This window comes from Bombus flavifrons, chromosome 2 (genome assembly GCF_040668555.2).
Source record: "Bombus flavifrons isolate JBK064 chromosome 2, iyBomFlav1_principal, whole genome shotgun sequence".
Lineage (NCBI taxonomy): Eukaryota > Metazoa > Arthropoda > Insecta > Hymenoptera > Apidae > Bombus > Bombus flavifrons.
Window position 1 is genome coordinate 3,842,373 of NC_138443.1, and position 17,880 is coordinate 3,860,252.

General features: G+C 28.3%; 4 protein-coding genes across 7 annotated transcripts in view; 2 read left to right on the forward strand and 2 right to left on the reverse strand.

Moving 5' to 3' along the window:
- LOC138187238 (uncharacterized) overlaps positions 1-2,906 on the reverse strand; it is a 78,515-nt gene extending 75,609 nt beyond the window's left edge. For all 3 annotated transcript variants that reach the window (XM_069127821.1, XM_069127830.1, XM_069127815.1), the window contains exon 1: positions 2,681-2,906. In XM_069127821.1, the coding sequence (XP_068983922.1) occupies positions 2,681-2,891 (211 nt within the window). In that variant the 5' untranslated portion in view covers positions 2,892-2,906. The remainder of the gene's footprint in view (positions 1-2,680) is intronic.
- Positions 2,907-4,293: 1,387 nt separating this feature from the next.
- Positions 4,294-8,115, forward strand: LOC138188348 (transmembrane protein 53). Its single transcript, XM_069130069.1, has 5 exons — positions 4,294-5,013; positions 5,661-5,868; positions 5,952-6,104; positions 6,324-6,449; positions 6,566-8,115. Exons 1-5 carry the CDS (start codon positions 4,799-4,801, stop codon positions 6,842-6,844), a joined length of 981 nt encoding a protein of 326 aa, XP_068986170.1. The 5' UTR covers positions 4,294-4,798; the 3' UTR covers positions 6,845-8,115.
- Positions 8,116-8,433: 318 nt separating this feature from the next.
- slx1 (structure-specific endonuclease subunit SLX1) lies at positions 8,434-10,028 on the reverse strand. The gene is made up of 3 exons (XM_069130079.1): positions 9,369-10,028; positions 9,222-9,273; positions 8,434-9,131 (listed from the first exon to the last, which is right to left on the reverse strand). Exons 1-3 carry the CDS (start codon positions 9,545-9,547, stop codon positions 8,589-8,591), a joined length of 774 nt encoding a protein of 257 aa, XP_068986180.1. The 5' UTR covers positions 9,548-10,028; the 3' UTR covers positions 8,434-8,588.
- Positions 10,029-10,397: 369 nt separating this feature from the next.
- Positions 10,398-12,423, forward strand: Nipsnap (protein nipsnap). Of its 2 annotated transcripts, XM_069130143.1 has the most exons (6): positions 10,398-10,544; positions 10,658-10,819; positions 10,943-11,125; positions 11,350-11,518; positions 11,639-11,906; positions 12,064-12,423. In XM_069130143.1, the coding sequence occupies exons 2-6, from the start codon at positions 10,737-10,739 to the stop codon at positions 12,210-12,212; spliced, it is 852 nt and encodes a 283-aa protein (XP_068986244.1). In that variant the 5' UTR covers positions 10,398-10,544; positions 10,658-10,736; the 3' UTR covers positions 12,213-12,423. The 2 variants fall into 2 exon arrangements, with proteins under 2 accessions (XP_068986244.1, XP_068986235.1); XM_069130134.1 differs by having other exon boundaries at positions 10,461-10,819.
- The last annotated feature ends 5,457 nt before the right edge of the window (positions 12,424-17,880 follow it).

The window sequence follows — 17,880 nt, forward strand, 5'->3', positions numbered from 1 at the left end:
CGATGACTTTCAATGTAGCCTTAACCAGATTCTACGAAATCTTCTCATCCGTCAGAAGGCAATTTTTGTATAATTTTTAACAATCGCTGTGTATATGTGATAATGCCTTAATCTCTCAATAGAAGGTAACGAGTTAAACTGTCGGCCGAGTATTTTGTTCTTTTTTGTCGAAATAGATTATGCATTTCCTAAGTAGATTTAGTCATAAGTTTAAATATATTTCCGACTGTTGATTTCATAAGTAGATTTTGTTATACGTATATGTATATCAGAATATATGATATCAAAAGTTGCATTAAGACAAAATTGTATTTATTAGGAAAAAATAAACATTTTAATGGACTAATATATCAATGAAAATGATAAAATTATTATAATAAAAGGCACCTTACGATGCAAATGAATGTACTACATATGTTTTATAAGATATATACATATCTTAATCTATAAAGTCATAATGATCAAGGACTAAATTAAAGACGATTTATGTCTCGCTGCATTAGATGATCAAGTACTAAATATTTCAGTATATCGTGATCTTTATATCTGTAACACACATCGGAGTGTACACATCGAAAGAATGTTCTAACAATAATAAACGTCATGAACTTTTCACGTACGCCACTGAATGTCAGAATTCGTTTACTCAAATTCGATTTTTCATAGAAACGTAAACACCTTTCACAAGCAAAGAAATGAAAAATAAATGGTTGAAGCGATATAAACTCTCCGACCGTTCTTCGTCGTCGAATATTCTTTTTGAAACGCGCTCTATTTAGTCAGAATATGCCGCCTCGTCACTCGTCCAAAACCCAGTTCCTAAAGATTTATTTTTGTTATAACAATAGTAAAGAATGAAAAGAGGAAAAACAATATTTTCTTTCCCATCACTGCCATGACAATGCAAAACTAAATATATTAATAGAATTATTAAAAGATAAAGAAGTTAACTTTTTCCAAGACATATTTTTATACATAAAATTATGGATGGCATACAGGTAGAGCTATACAAATTGAATATTCAGTATAACAGTTATTTATAAATGTTTAATATTTTCTACGTAAGCAACGAAATATGTATTTTGTTCAATTAATTTACCTATTTGGAACACTGTGCTTGGAACACTGTGCATCTTCACAAAATTCTCATAATTAAACTGCGAATTTTTATATATATGTGAGAAATATAACGGCGCAAAGATGCCCGGGATATAAATAGTATATAAAAATGTGTAAAATATAATACTCATTATAACGATATCAAATAATTTTATCAGTAACATTCATAAAAATATGAATTTGCATCAATATCTGCAAAATTTATTGAATCATATTTGTCAAATTTAATGCGTGGTTAAAACGTGAATATCAATGAATCAGTTCTTTTATAGCCATCTGAAATAGATCGATCTTAAGTCATTAATTTCATGAGCAGTAGCTCAAATGGAAAATCCGCGCGGAAATTGGTTCCCTCGAAATAGCAATCCGTTATTTGGGTTACTTTCGATGACTATTCAATGACGATTTCAAAGACGATATCGTTCTACCCTCGAAAAGAGATCCTTGTTTAACATTATACACGCATTCCAACGTCGAGGAATAGATGAATGAAACACGGAACACGATACTGTTTCATAATTAAACGTCAACCTTGTTCGTTACGTTAATTGACAAACTTGCTATCATTTTGTGGTTGCTATTTTGTATGCATACGTGAATCTGGTCTTTTCCTTCGTTCGTATGATAAAACTGAAAAATTTGTTTAAAAAAGTTACACGCAAAAATATGAAAAAATCAAATTAAAAAAGATAATCGTGTTAAAGAAAAATATGTTGTTTTATAATTGGTAATTTCTTCGTTATTTCATTATTTCAGTATATTTCAGTAAACGAAAAATATAACGTTTAGTATTAATGAAATTTTTTTGATATATATCGTTTATCATTTCGAAATTTAAAAAATTTTGTTAGCATTTGTTTATTTTTATCGAAGCGACTCTATCACAGAAATAGAAGAAATACGAATCAAATACAAGAATTGGTAAAGTAAATAAATATTAGTGAAAGTATTTTATATGAAGAAGACTCCTTTTATAGTCAAAAATGTCTATTTTCTATTTCTACTCAAATTTTATACTATCACATATGTAAAAACAACAGTACTACGATATTTAAAAAATAGTCCAAGTAATAAAGTATCTTGAAAGAAACCTTCCAAAGCAATAGACACAAATATCACTGTCAGTGTAATGTTTGAACAATAGCGTATTAAAGATTTTTAAGTAACAATCAACATTAATCTAGTATTACATATTAATCAACATTAATCTAAAATCAGCCTTAACCTACTAATATCTATAACATATTGACCTGCTATTAACTTACTATTCACATAAAACGATTTTATTAAACAAATTTTTATACAGCTCCTATTTTCTTTCTATAAAAAATGTCAAACCCCATATTCATGGCTCTCCTTGTAATCAAAATGCTTTTAATCACACAAATTTCACATTGTTGTCATAAATCGTAAGTGAATGTAACTAGTGGCCACCATAAGAAGGGAAAAAAAACATTTGTCGCCGAACAATTACTGCTTGTATTACTAAAAGGTGGCTTAATTTTTTAATGACAACTCCTGAGGACGATAAAGTTTTATCGAATTTGATCCGTGTACTCACCGTATGGAAGAACAAATCCACAGAAGAGCGATATGGAACAAAGGAGCCACAGGAAATTCGCACTTTTCTCGGTACACATGGCGCGATGCACACTGTTATCGGCTGTTTTCAAACACCCGTGCCGTATCGCGCGGCCACTCTCGTGGCTCTGAGAGTTCCTCGTTAGATTTCGAGTTTGAATCTCGGTCCTTCTCTGTCTTACGCTCTTCATCTCGCACGCAGCCTCAGAAAGCGGTCCAGCGCCTGCTCGCTGACAATATTCCGGATAAACTAATCCGAACAGAGGGCACCACTATTCAAGCATGTTCACCTGTACCGACAAAGCAGATAAAAGGTGGTAACTGTTTCCGTAGAGAACTACAGAATAATACTGGTTTTGCTAAATGGTTGTTTTATAAAATAGGATTATAAATAGTACTAATAAGCTACACCTCGCCAGCGAAAATATATAGTATGTTGTAATAAATAATCAATATACATATGTATGATAATAAACAATCTTTGAATGGATCTTCTTCGTTGATGGGTTGGCTTTCAATATTATCAACTGAACATAGAATAAAATTAAGATTATAACACCCCTAGCGGTTAGAATTAAAATCTACTACTATCAAAGAGAATTCTGCAATTTGATAATTCTGAGATCAGGGCTCTGAATTTTGAAAATTCTAAAATCTGTTATTTGGAGATACTAAAGTTTAAATCTATGAGTATGAAGCCTAAAAGCTAAGATCTAGAAATTCTGAGCTAGCTTTTAATTAGAACATAAAGATCTAGATTTTGATAGTTTTAAGATCTAGGGTCTGGATTTGATATCTGGGGGATTGTGGTTGGTAATCTGGAATCTAGGCGTCTGCGATTTGGAGTCTGGGAATTTTTAAAATGATTGAGGCCTGGTGGTCTTAATATCCATGAATTCTAGAATATCTGGAAATCAGTTATTGCAGTCTTGTAGTATATATTTGAGATTTCAAGTTAAGACCTGGAGATTAAGTGTATGTTATAATATTTGGTACTGTCGTTAATAGAATTCCAGTTTTATTTTATATTGTATCGATAACATTGACACAAGAGTTCAAAAAATTCGCAACCCTCCAAATCTAAAACTAATATATGTATAGTACAAAAAATGCTAATAGAATATTAGGTTATAAACAAGACTAGTTAGGCTTACTTTATAACTTATCCGTATTTCGCCTATCATGATAATACGTCATTTTGCGCAACACTGCCATAGGAGTAAAAATAAATCAATGCCATGAATCCTGCTTTGTGCGTTTCATAGTAACTTTATTTTTTACATAATCTACATTTACAGTACACATGTAACTACAAAATTTTTCTTTGTAAAATGTATAACGTAAGAAATGTTAACAAGAAATATTTCTCATTCTTAATCAACGATTATTTAAACATTTAACTAACATTATTACCATGATGTTCCACATCATATTATAATACATTATTGCTATCATCACCAATCAATTTACATTATCATAACGATATCTACAACTATCAGGATCCAACTTAATAATTCCATATGATACCACTATTAGCTGTGAAATTCCGCGTCAGCTAAAACGCATAAAATTTTTGCGCACGTGTAACATGACATTACATCCACACCGCAGCATCGTGAACCTCAGCGCCAAACTCGATAGTCTATTATCAGCTATCATGTATGGTCCACATCGACCGAAATCGATATTCGCTATCGATCGGTAAAGATTCGACTAATGGAGAGTCCCGTCAACGGTAACGTCCAGGAAGAAATAAAAAACACTCTCTCTACGTAGAGAGGCCAATGTTAAACGTCGACGTCCTCATTCGTGACATCTAACTTTGGTATACAACCATACGAGCCTTTGATATCGATCCTCTGGCAACTCGGTTCTCTCGACTACGACAGCGACGCAAGCTCAACTCGGAACGAGGATCCCTCGCGGTAGAGGGGTGATTTGTCCTCCCTTTCGTTACCGCTACGAACTCCCTCTTCCCTCCCCTCCTCCGAATCTTTTCCCTCACCCCGTTAGCTTGCAGCCCCCCTCACCTTCTGTGTTTCTTTCTCTCCTTCTTTCTCTCGCATCCTCACGAGGAGGAGAACGAGAAGCAGGAAAGATGAGCAATCAAGAGGACCTCGACTATTACATCATGTTCCCGTCGTTTCCGCCGTCCCCGAAGGATCCAACGTTAACCACCGGTAGTCAGGATCAACGTGAAGAGTTCGTATTCGTTTACAAGGAGGACAAACGACCGGTAATAGTGCTACTAGGATGGGCCGGCTGTCAAGACAAATATCTGGCCAAGTACAGCGCAATTTACGAAGAGAAGAGGTACTGATGTTTTGCAAAACTAACCCTCCCCCCTTTTAACTGTTCCTTCTTTTCCGATTAATTTCTTTCTTCTTGCTTTTTCATTCTTTCGTATAACTGGAAGTTGAGAATGAGAATATAGATAATAGTTTTTACGCGATGGTCCGTGATGATAGATTTTGTGGAGTAACAGTTTAATGAGCAAGTGTTAAAGTAGAAGGATGGATATACGTTGTACACGCATGTATTTTTTATGACAAAATATTGGAAGAAAATGTAGAATTAAGTGTCATGAAACTATTGATAAGACATAGTAGAAAATGCCGGCAATATCATACCGATGATACTTGTTTATTTAATCGATAACAATTTAAAATTTGACTTCCGAAATGAATTTTTCTATTTATTCGAATTCCTAGTGAATGTTGTTGTATTATTAGAATTTATCGTTAGCAATCAATGCATTTATGTTTATACTATTTTTCTATGAAATGCTTTTATAGTAAGTAATTTATTGTACCATCTGTACATTTCAATGTTTTCGGATATAAAACATAGTATAAGTCGAACGATACTCTAATAATCTATAAAATATATTATATACTTCTATATAGTAGAGATTTACAAATTATTTAATACATATCGATAAATAATGCTCCTTTCTCAAGCTGCATCACGCTACGATACACGGCACCAGTAGAATGTCTATTTTGGCGAAGAGACAAAATGCCTCATATTGGCAAACGGTTGATCCAGGTAATCACAGACAAGAGTTTAGATCAACACCCGATATTCTTTCATGTCTTCAGTAACGGCGGTGCGTTTCTATATCAACATGTAAGCCTTGCGATGCAACAAGCTAACTCACCGCTTAAGGTAAAAAATACTGTTACCTTTCACCTTTCCAACATTCTCTACATCATTGCTTCACATAATATACATTAACATTGAAATTCTAGGTCAAAGGAGTGATATTTGATAGCGCACCGGGAGAAAGAAGATTAACCGCTCTTTTCAAAGCAATTAGCGCAATCATCGGCGGACATCCACTTACGAACATACCAATGTCCTTCCTCATTACGATCTTCCTCTCTATACTTTGGTTTTTAGAGGTATTAATAAAGATATTACTGGACTATGGATTTTTATACATTTTGCGAAATTTAATAATTAAATATAATATTTAGTGGATAAAACAAATCCCTGTCTAGGTTCCATTTCTTTGTTGTGTTCATAAAAATATAAATTTAATTAATAAAAGTCCGTAGTCTAGACATTACATTCCTTTTGTATCGAATTTATTAGTATTACCAATTTAAATCTTGATTTAGGTGATCGCTCACGCCCTTGGACGTGGTTATCCAGTGCAAACGAACCCGATCGGTCTTGCAGAAGAATCCTATTCTTGGCCGCAATTGTTTCTTTATTCGAACGCTGACACTTTAATTCCGGCAGCGGTATGTATATTCTTGACATAATAGTTAATTGCAAGAATCCACAGCAGATTAAATGTATTTGTATTTTATTCTTTTATATGAATTTATATATATATTATACTTGTTCGTATTTCAAGGACGTCGAGAAATTCGCCAGTCGACGAGCAGAACGTGGTGTACGAGTGCAGCTGGTACTTTTCACCAATTCTCCGCACGTCAAGCATTATGCTACTTATCGTGATGCCTACGTAAATACAGTTTGTAGTTTCATCCACGAATGCCTGACGTCACCAAATGTAGAATGCCTCGAATTGCCTCAGAATCACGGTATAGAAAATAATTCCCGGAATTACGTCACTATGCCAAGTCTTACCAAAAGAGTTGTGCTACCTCATGAGGCTACTAAGTTAAATTAGAAAAAAACAAATGGAATATTAATAATAGAGTAGCAATATGATCGATGGAAGAGTCGTGTTCCGTACAATTTTACATGTACGATTATACACAAACAAAAGTGGACAAACTGGAAGACTAAGAGGGTCGGCGTATTGTTTGATTATCATCGTCGAACTTCGTATATTTGAATATATGACACGCATTTTCTGTACAGCGTTGAGTCTTGACATTATTACGAGAATCTTCTTATTCGTATTGATATTAATATGTAGTGAAAAGTGTCAGCTACTCAAAAAAGTGCATTTCATATAAAATAAATTTTTACTAGAATAATTTTGTTTGTAATATATTTTATCAAATACTGTTGTCCTTATTTGTTGTTAAATAATCATAAAAAATATAAATCATTTAAATGTAGATTTACACGCACAAATATGATATATAGATAATATTTAAACATTACAGCACAGATGCTTTCAAATTTAATTTTAAGCAATTTAATATATATTTATGCAAAGCTCAACGTTGATTCACGTGTAAAGATGAATTAATCTTTAATTTTTCGTAGAGATTTTAAAAACTAAACTGAGCTCGACCTCTCTTTCTTCCTTTTGTCCTCTTATACTCATTCTACTTCCGCTTGGTATTTCCTTCGTATCTTCCAGTTTCTTCCTTCGCTGTGTGTTCTTGAACGTCAATGTGCCTGAACTTCACAAATCGACACAATTGCGTTCCTTTCGAGAATGAAAGAAAGAAAGTATACATTCGAGTAGTTATTTAACAGTGTACAAGTATACGCAAGTACAATTCTGAATTTCCAGAAAGTAAATGGAATAATGTTGCAATACACCCCAAATTTCCATGTTTGAAATATTTCGTAACCTCGTATAGTGAATTGAAATAGAAACTCTAGATGCACTTGACAGCGAATTAAGGTGAAAAATTGAAAATTAGGAACCTAGACGCTTGTTGATGTGATCGAAGTGCGCACAAGAAATATACGTTATTAATTGAAATCTCGAGGGATCATAATCTCACGATGTTTCAATTTCGACGTAAAAAAAGTTCTCGCACAAAAGGATCAAGCTGGTCTTGATTTAGCTTTCAATTTAATTGCGGTTGTAATTAAGTATCAATGAAACAGAGGAATTTTCTTGTATCTCTCCTTATCAAATAATGTTATGTCTCTACATAAAGTACACAGCACGACACACACAAACACATATATATACATAATATATAAATATATTTTGATCTGTCGATTAGTTAAAAATAAAGACTGATAAATATACATGATTTGTTGTTTTTTACAGACATATAGCTATCAAATGAATGAAATAATCAATATTTAATATACATTTATGTCTTTTTCAGCTAGAATATGAGATATGAAATTTTTGTTTCATGAAATAGAGATATATAATATCAACTAGTAATACATTTATGAAATCTTTGTATAAAATGTAAAAGCGTTATTTTTTCTAATATTTTCTTCATTGAATTTTTGTATTACAAATTTTAAAAATCAAGTTATTAATAGTAGCCTATAATAGTAGCTTATTAACTTAATTATTTGCACATGATACAAAATAAGAAAATGTTATAATAATAATTCATTTTATTTTCAAAATTTTCTTTTACAGATAGAACTTTAAAAATAATAAAAAGTTGGAGCAATTAGATGATCTTAAATTGTTGATATATTCATTGTTATCATTGTTAAAACTATATACAACTGTATACAAAAAGTTTATATAATTTACCTCAAGTATAATAATCTTCATCACTAGAAACTTCTTGCAAATTTCCATAACAACCAATCTTTCTTCTAATTAAATCCCCCCATAAAACATTGGTATTACAAATAGGGCAAGTACCTTCAATTGGTAAAATCATGTTGTCTTTACGAAACAATTGTGCCAAACAAATTAAATGAGCTATTAATGAACAGCTAGGTTTTATACACCTAACTGCTTGTTTTCCATCTAAAGGTGCATTACAAATAGAACAGATTATAGATGATTCATCCAACGTTTCTATTGTATCATTTGTCTTCTTAATCTTTTTGGAAATTACTTTTCCATGACATATAGGCATATGCATTGGAGCTGAAACATAGCTAGAGTACTTTTCAAAGAACTCATAATCTAGCCAACGAATTGTTAAAGGTAAACGGCACCAAGGTCCAACTTTTAACATATTTGACAGAACTAGAAAGCAAAATTCAATTACTTTCTGTTGTGATTTTTTCTTAGGCACATGTTTCAAACGGCGACTAATATGAGGGTGTTGCCAAGCCCACTCAAACTGAAAGTAAAAACAAATTAAACTTTAAATGCAAAAATTACTGATAGAGTGCTACATAATTCTTTTTTTTATAAAATTAAATGAACGTACCCTAAGGGCGGATGTATTATTTGGAAAGCCATGAATAATTAATACCATATTCCTAAAAGGAAACAAAGTATCTTTTTTACAACTTATATGCAATTAACATAACAAAGAATAGCATATTTTATAGTTACTTAAAAATTATATAATTACCATGGCCCTTTATTACTCGTTTTCCATGCACCTCCATGTTCTTTTCCAGCATTATGTTTCTTAAGTCGACGACAAGGATCAACTGTATATCCTATATATGTTCTTCCCTTATATTTTGGATTCATACAATATAACAAATATACACCATAAAAGTGCTCTATAACTTCTGCATTTTCCATTTTCAAATTAACTAGTATAATACATTAAACTACACAAAATTTACAGTAAATTGGAATAATAAAAAAACTACATCAGAATACAATAAATGTTTAGTGTCATGTTACCAAAATAAAATCATAGAAAAAAATTAATTTTATAATTTTATTATCATTTCATTATTTACTCTCTTCCTATTATTTATTAATGCAATTACAAATTAATAATGAATTATAAAGATTAATGTATATAATTGACCATGTTAACCTAACATCCCATGTAACAAATTCAAACCTAGCCGAATTTAATATTATCAAAATTAGGTTACTTATAAATGTCAGATAATGCTATGGAAAGAATGTAAACACGATGATTAGCAATAAAGTCTTATAACATATTATTATACATATGTATTTCATAAAATAGATATTGAATTAAAGAAAAACATATAATTCAAAAATTTTTTCAATAACACAAATAAAAGTGTACAAATCTTAATAATATTGCAGTTAATAAATAGTACATATATATATATATATATATATATATATATATATATATATTATGTATTATCAGGTATTATATTTCCTTTCTTAAAAAATAAGTAAATTTATGTACTACATAATAGATTATTATATCTTGTATATATATAAACGCGAATAAAAATTTAAAAAGTTTTTGCATTGTAGTATTTGCATGAATATTGTACTTTTTAAAATTTGCATTTATATACTTATAAATTTTTTCATTTTTACATATCCATTTATATCTTTGTTTCTGAAATTTTTCCTCATTTATAAATTTACATTATACAAACTAAATTGTATATGTACTAATTTTCTTCCCATATATGACACTATTATTACAAGTTATTACATCCCTCTCAATCAGGAAATAAATCAGAATGGAACTAGTATTTTGACGTCATTACCGCATCAAGAATAAAATATTTTATTGAAAGACGCAAGCGCTGTGACACTAAATTCCATAGTTTATCAGACAGGTGTATTTTTCACGGTTGTAAGTTTTATTTCGTGTTAAGAAGAAGAAATCGCGAATGGAGATAAATAAGAATAGACCAACAATAACGATCGGTTTCTCCGGGAATGTAATTGAAAGCGCCGCGTATTTAGTTGCAGCACTGTCGAAATTACGCTTTGATCTTGATTGGACACAAACCAGAGGAGATCTGTACGCGAGGATTCAGTAAGAATGGCTGCCGTTTTTAGAAGATTCAGAGCCGTGCAGATCACGGTGATCGGCAAAACTAAACTACCGTCATTTGTTACCAGCCGGTAGGCGATCACGACTGCAAAACTTTGAAGAGCCCTTTTTTCATATGTTTCGTGTATAATCTACGCGAGCTAGTATATAAACGGCGGCTTTTTAGGGCAATAGCCACATCGTGTGTGTTGTAGATCTTTTGCAAGGTCATCGATCCGACAGGATATCAGCGAAGGATGGATAAACAAGCTTTTCGTAAGAAAAATCGAGCCAACCAAAGAGTCTCATTCAAGGATGCTGTCAGATAAAGGAGTTATTTACGCCTTGCACACGCACAATATTCGACCCGATTCCATTGATAAATATTTGACCAATTAGTAAGTTAATTTTGTTTACATTTTCTTTATCTTAATGTCGAGTCGTATGTTTAAATCATAAACATGTTTAGAATACTCGCACAAAAATTCTTTCAAAATTCTTTTTTTTTTGAAGTTTCAAAAAAATATTAGATTTTGTTTATGTCGCAGAATTGGCATGCACAGAGAATTATTTATATTAGGAAAATTATATGGGGACATGTTTGTATTTTGGAATATTACAGTGAAGAGATTGTTAACATTATAAACTCCAAGAAATCTGAATTGAAATTGGAGCTAGTTGGTTCATGGACTGTCGTAGCTGGTGATATCGATCAAGCGTTGCATCTATGGCGATACTCTGGTGGCTATGATAGTGTTGACCGCACACAAATTGAATTGTCTAAAGAAGAGGTATGAGAATTAAATAAATTTATTTATATACAGTAATATAAAACAAACATTTCATATATTATTTTATTATTTATTGTTATATGATAATTATATGTTATATATAATATTGTTTACTCTCAGGCATATCAACAATTATTCAAAGAGAATGGCAAATATCTACGGTCACGTTATTTACAATATTTATTGGCATTTAGCTATTGGCCTCCTCTTACAAAACGAAATGGTTCCAATATATATGAAATACGTAGTTATAGGTTACAGCCTGGTACTATGATTGAATGGGGTAATAATTGGGCAAAAGCCATCAATTATAGACGTAACAACAATGAACCTTTTGCTGGTTTCTTTTCACAAATTGGTAGATTATATAATGTCCATCACATTTGGTGTAGGTATTAATGTTAATATTATTTATGCATTCCTTATGTACCAGATTAACAATATGAACTATATATAATATTAATTCACAGAAAAGATATATATAATTTATATTAAATATATATAATCTATATGTTTTTAAGAATAAAAGACATGTTCATTTCCAGGCTACAAAAATCTTCAAGCGCGAATGGAAACTCGTGAAAGTGCATGGAGATCTCCAGGATGGGATGAATGTGTTGCATATACTGTACCATTAATTAGGGAAACACATTCCCGTATATTAAGACCAACTAACTTTTCACCAACAAAATAAGATTTTATGTCCACAAATCTAAATGCATTTGTATAATACAATTTATTTCTTATGTTTACATTATAATGTAAAAATATTTGTTATATTATACACACTACGTTTATATAACTGTATAAAGTAAGCGCTCAATATGAAATGAAATGTAGCATTTTGTTGTATTGCAATTACTAAAATGTATTTTAATAAAATTTAAACTTCTTTGTTACTATAACGCTTCACGATATATTTTTATTGTCAGTTTTTAAATACATCTATATATTGATGAGTATATTAATCGTTGTATTTCTGAACATTTATCTATCTTCCTTTACTAAAATTTGCTACTTCTAATATTCACATAATGATTGATCAATAATTCAATAATTATCTAGTTTTAGTGAAATAGTTTATAATAAAAGAGGTATGGGAAGGTTATGAAATGCGAATAATTATTAAATATCGTTTATTTTTATTATCTATTCATCAATCTAATCTGTTTAAAGTTTAAGTGATAAACATATCCTCCTCTCCAGTCGTATAATTCAAAGGACATATTAATTTAATTAAACATGGAAATCATGACAAACGAAGGCCAATTACAGACGTTAATTGCATTTTATATTTAATTTTACTGTATTTTTCTTATAAAGATACTAGTCTTTAAACTTTATTAATTAAGCTATATAAATATACATATATATGTATAAAATAAAATGATAATTGTCATTGTAATAAAGAACATTATTTTTGATAATTAGACTATCTTTCACAATATTGCTTGTTATGTTGTATTGATTGATTGTTATGGATTAGAAAAAATGTTTTATATATAAGCATATTTAGTATTTTCTCATCACTTAACACAGTTAATAGTCAAATTAATTTGAAACACTTCAGCATTACTTAAATTTTTACTATACTATACTATACCTTTACTATATTATTTCTAAAAACAATTTTTACCTCTATTTAATGCATCAAGTGCAGGAGTTAAAGTATATTATTCTGTATGTTACTTTTTCACATACTTTTTTAAATACAGAGTTAATGAAATGAAAGAGATTATCTTATGACCTACATCATATACTTTATTAAAATTTATTATGTTAATGTCCTTTGTATGAATTCTTATATCATACAATAAAAATTTAATTTGCTTGAATTATCCTTAAAAATTGTTATGATTCATGCAGCATTATTCTTACAATGCTGATGCGTTTCAAGAATAGAAAAAGTTGAAAATGAAGTGGAATTCAAATTATAGCAAATTTTTCTTATAATAACGTAAAAGTGGCGCAACAGTGGAGGACTTATATATGTTTAATAATATTGAAAATAGAAAGCATCTTCAGAACACAGAAATAAATATCGATGAAATCTTTGCGAATTACGAATATTTACAATATACAAATATATATACAAGATATATATATATATATATATATATATATATATATATATTAGCCAACATATTACTTTATAAAAGAGAATAAAATAAGTCAGAATAAAATTCTGTATCAGTATAAAGTTTTGACATTTAATTATTCTACGTCAAGTGATTCTTATATCAATATTCTATGCCAGACAATGTATTTTTTTAATTATCTTATAATTATCTTTTCAGTAACACAATATTTTTTTGTAAATATTAATGTAGAATGGAAAATTTAATATTGTTAAACAATTAATTCTGAAATAATGAAGATTCCTTATCAGAATATTTTATGTATCAATATCAGTATTTTATTTTATCTTTAATAGAAGAGTTTATTGTAATTAATAAATGAGCTTTATAGTACATATGATTCATAGCAACCCAATTCTAAATATTATTTTCAATTGCGTTTTAAATTAAAAAGTGCTAAAAAGGATAAAAAGTTGAAATTTGTATTGTTACATAGTATTATATTATAATCTTATATAAACGTAATCATTTGACATAGAATAGAAATTTAATTTTTGCAAGAATGCAAAAACTATTAAAATCAGTAATTAATAACTTTTGTAATTTATTAATCTTATCTTGTGACTATGCATAATGTTTTGTACCAAGTAAAGTACAAACAATATAATATCAGTTTAAAACGTTTTACCACATTACTGATAATATCATATTATCCGAAATTATACTTGATAAAGTAATTTGATTGTTATGGATTGAAATTCTAATAAAACCCAGATTTATATAATATATCAAATAATATTGCAAATACATTATACACATACATACATATTCAGTAAATGTAACATAAAATAATTTCATATAATATAATACTATATATATTAGAAGTTTAGTTCATTATTTCGTCAAAGGCAAATTAATAATTTACTCCAATGATATCTGTAATTTTGTCTGATTTTGTAATTTATATTATGGACTCTTTGCATAAAATTTTATTCTTTTAATCATATAAAATATACAGATATTGCCGAAATTCTCATAAATCTCCGCCTATGTGTGCTCTGAAGTGTTTTCCTATCTTCTAAAATTTAATCAGTGTTAATTCTTGAACAATGATTATATTCATCGTATTATATTATGCAGTCCTTTTCTTGTTAGAAAATAACACTACTAAAAAGGAAAATTATAATCTAGTTAAAGCCAAAAATTATATCCATGATAAATGTTAGTATATTCACCAGTACATCTGTTACTTAACGAAAGCAACATTCTTTTAGTAAATATTTTTTCATTTTTAAATTGATTTGCAAAAATATTATACATTTTAGTTTAATATTAGTGAATATACTATAATGCAAACTATTGTCAAAACTAAGAAATCACACATGGATGGAAATAAGTGAGAAAGAAACTGATTTACATTGATTACAAGTATTAATTAGTAATTGATAATTGATGTGCCATGCCTATATTGAATTGGCTAGTTTACTGTATATCACGTTTTAAATTCAAATTACCAAGTTAATAGACATAGCTTTGGAGAATTTAGTAAATTCTATTACATTAAATCCTATTCTTCATAATCAAGATTCAATTTCAAAATCTTACACAGAGTGAATAGATATTTACAAAATGCTAATAACAACAAAAAGTAATATTTTAAATTAATATTTAGCATTTTTTTGTAATGATAATCACATAGTTGTGATCAAAGAATTACATTTTTCCTCTTCTTTCTTTAATACATACATACAATCAGACTTATAGAGAATCCGTGCAACACTTAAGGAAAATAATTATAAAATAATGTTAACATTAATATAATTGACTTTAATAATAATTGAAGTATATGTATGTGATGATACTATTTATATATTTGCTTACTTCACATGAAATTTCACATAAAACAGTATGACCTGTCCAAAACAAAACATTTTAATAACTCCTTATACTATATATATATATATATATATATATGTATATATGTCTATATATATATGTATATATATACATATTTCCCAAAATTCCATAACATTAGTTCTAAATAAAATAAGAAAAAATTATTTATCTACAATTTTGTAATATTAAGTTTCATTTTAGTCTTCTTAGAATATATATTTAGAATATATATTAGTCCTCTTATGCAATCCATAATTTTTGGGGCAAATATGTTAATTTGCATTCATTACAAACTGAAAATATTAAGAAGTTTTATTGTGGATATATCAAATATTTTTCTTAGATTAAAAGTGAAATATTGTACATACACTTCCAATTTTTACAAATTATAGAATTTGGAACCATTAATGAATAAATCTTTATTTATACCTTAGTTTCTAATATATAACACAATTTTTAAATTGCTATTAGCTAAATGTAATTTTTGTTATAAAAGGTTTTGTTCTTTTATGTATATAATTACAAGTCATGGACAATCTATAATATATAAATTTTAATTTTAGGTTTAATGACGCATGAAATCATTTTCTCTTGTCCACTTCTTTAGAGTTTGATACAATTATTATAAATCTATATCTAAATATAAAATTTCCTGTAGTTTAAATTCTCTATACTTCTTATAAATTATTTTTTGCAAATTTTATTCCTATAAAGAATCAAATAACAGTACTTTACACATTGGAACAACTTTCTTATTAGTCACAATTATAATTTGATTTTTTTCTATATAAAATACAAAATACTCTAAGAACAAATATAGTAATTATCAAATTTATTAGCATGATATTAAAGTAATTTATCTTAAATAAAATGCATTTATATATACACAACATATAATTTACAATGTCAAAATATTTCTTTATAAATCTATAATAATAATTTTATGAAAAGATATATGGATTGCCTATGGACTAGGATTGAAATATTATGACTTATTTTATTTACTCATATCACAACATAAAATGTAGCACGAACATCTCTATTAGTCTCTACTGTTTATTATCAATTGTAGAAGTTCATTAAAAGTCTGTATTGTATTCATGTATCCTCCTAAGAATAATTAACGGAAGAATTTACACAAGATACATATTAATATGCAATGCTACAAAACAAATAATTCAGTTGATTGTGACCATTTTCATTTAAAGAGTTTTGAACACATAAATATATATATATATGAATGTTCCTATTTTTGCTTTACATTTTTATTATTGTAATTGAACACATTCTCAATTTTTATGTTATAGAAGTTCTACTTTTTAATTAAGTCGTTATTAATAAATAATATTAGTATACAAGAAAATTGGAATGTGCACTACATTTTTAATGTAAACAGAGGTAAAACATAATAGATAAATATTGCTTGTCATTTTCATTAAATTATCAATTTTGTGATGCAATGTTAGAAAAGCAAAATAATCTAAAATAATTTTACAACTTCAAAATTAAAGCCTTTTTACTGGTTTTACTATGCGTGCATAGAAGAAATATTTTATTATAAGAGATATGTAGCTTAATTTATGTAGTATACAAATTGATATATTTATGTAAGTTTCTATTGTATTGAAATATATGAGTAGATAACTATATATTATATGTTATATGACATAACATAAACATAATTATTAATGAAAAGATTTTGAATTTAATGGAAATAATTTTCCCAAAATAATATTATTTTCGTTAATTGTATTGTAGGGAAAATATAATTAATAGTATTGTAATGATTTAAATATTAACAAGTAGAACAGTCACAATCACTGAATTTAGATGCAATACTTCGTAATAAAAATGAAGATATGTATATATATATATACATATATATATATTATATATATATTATATACATATATATATATTATATATATTATATATATATATATATAAAACAGAAAAAATACATGGAAATGCTTTAAATGAAAAAAAGACAGAAATTAGATACTACAATATAAAAGTACAACATTGGGATGTGTACTGGATGGAAACTTTGGACAATTATAACAAAATATAATATAATACAACTGAAATGTCGATAATAAAAGCAACAATAATGCTATTCGAATCAACACTGAAAGAAGAAGTACTTTATATCTGGAAAATTAATATAAAAGATTTGTGATATACCAAAATCAATATACAGACTAGAATAATATTTGCAAATTCATTTCAGCAAGTAAAAATACATATAATTTAATCATTTTCTGATCAAGCAAAATCAAATGAGTCGTTAGGTGTAACAATAGAGTAGAATTTTTATATCAATCTTAATGTATTATTTATAATGATAATATATTAATAATAACAATATTTGCTTCATTGGTAAGTATC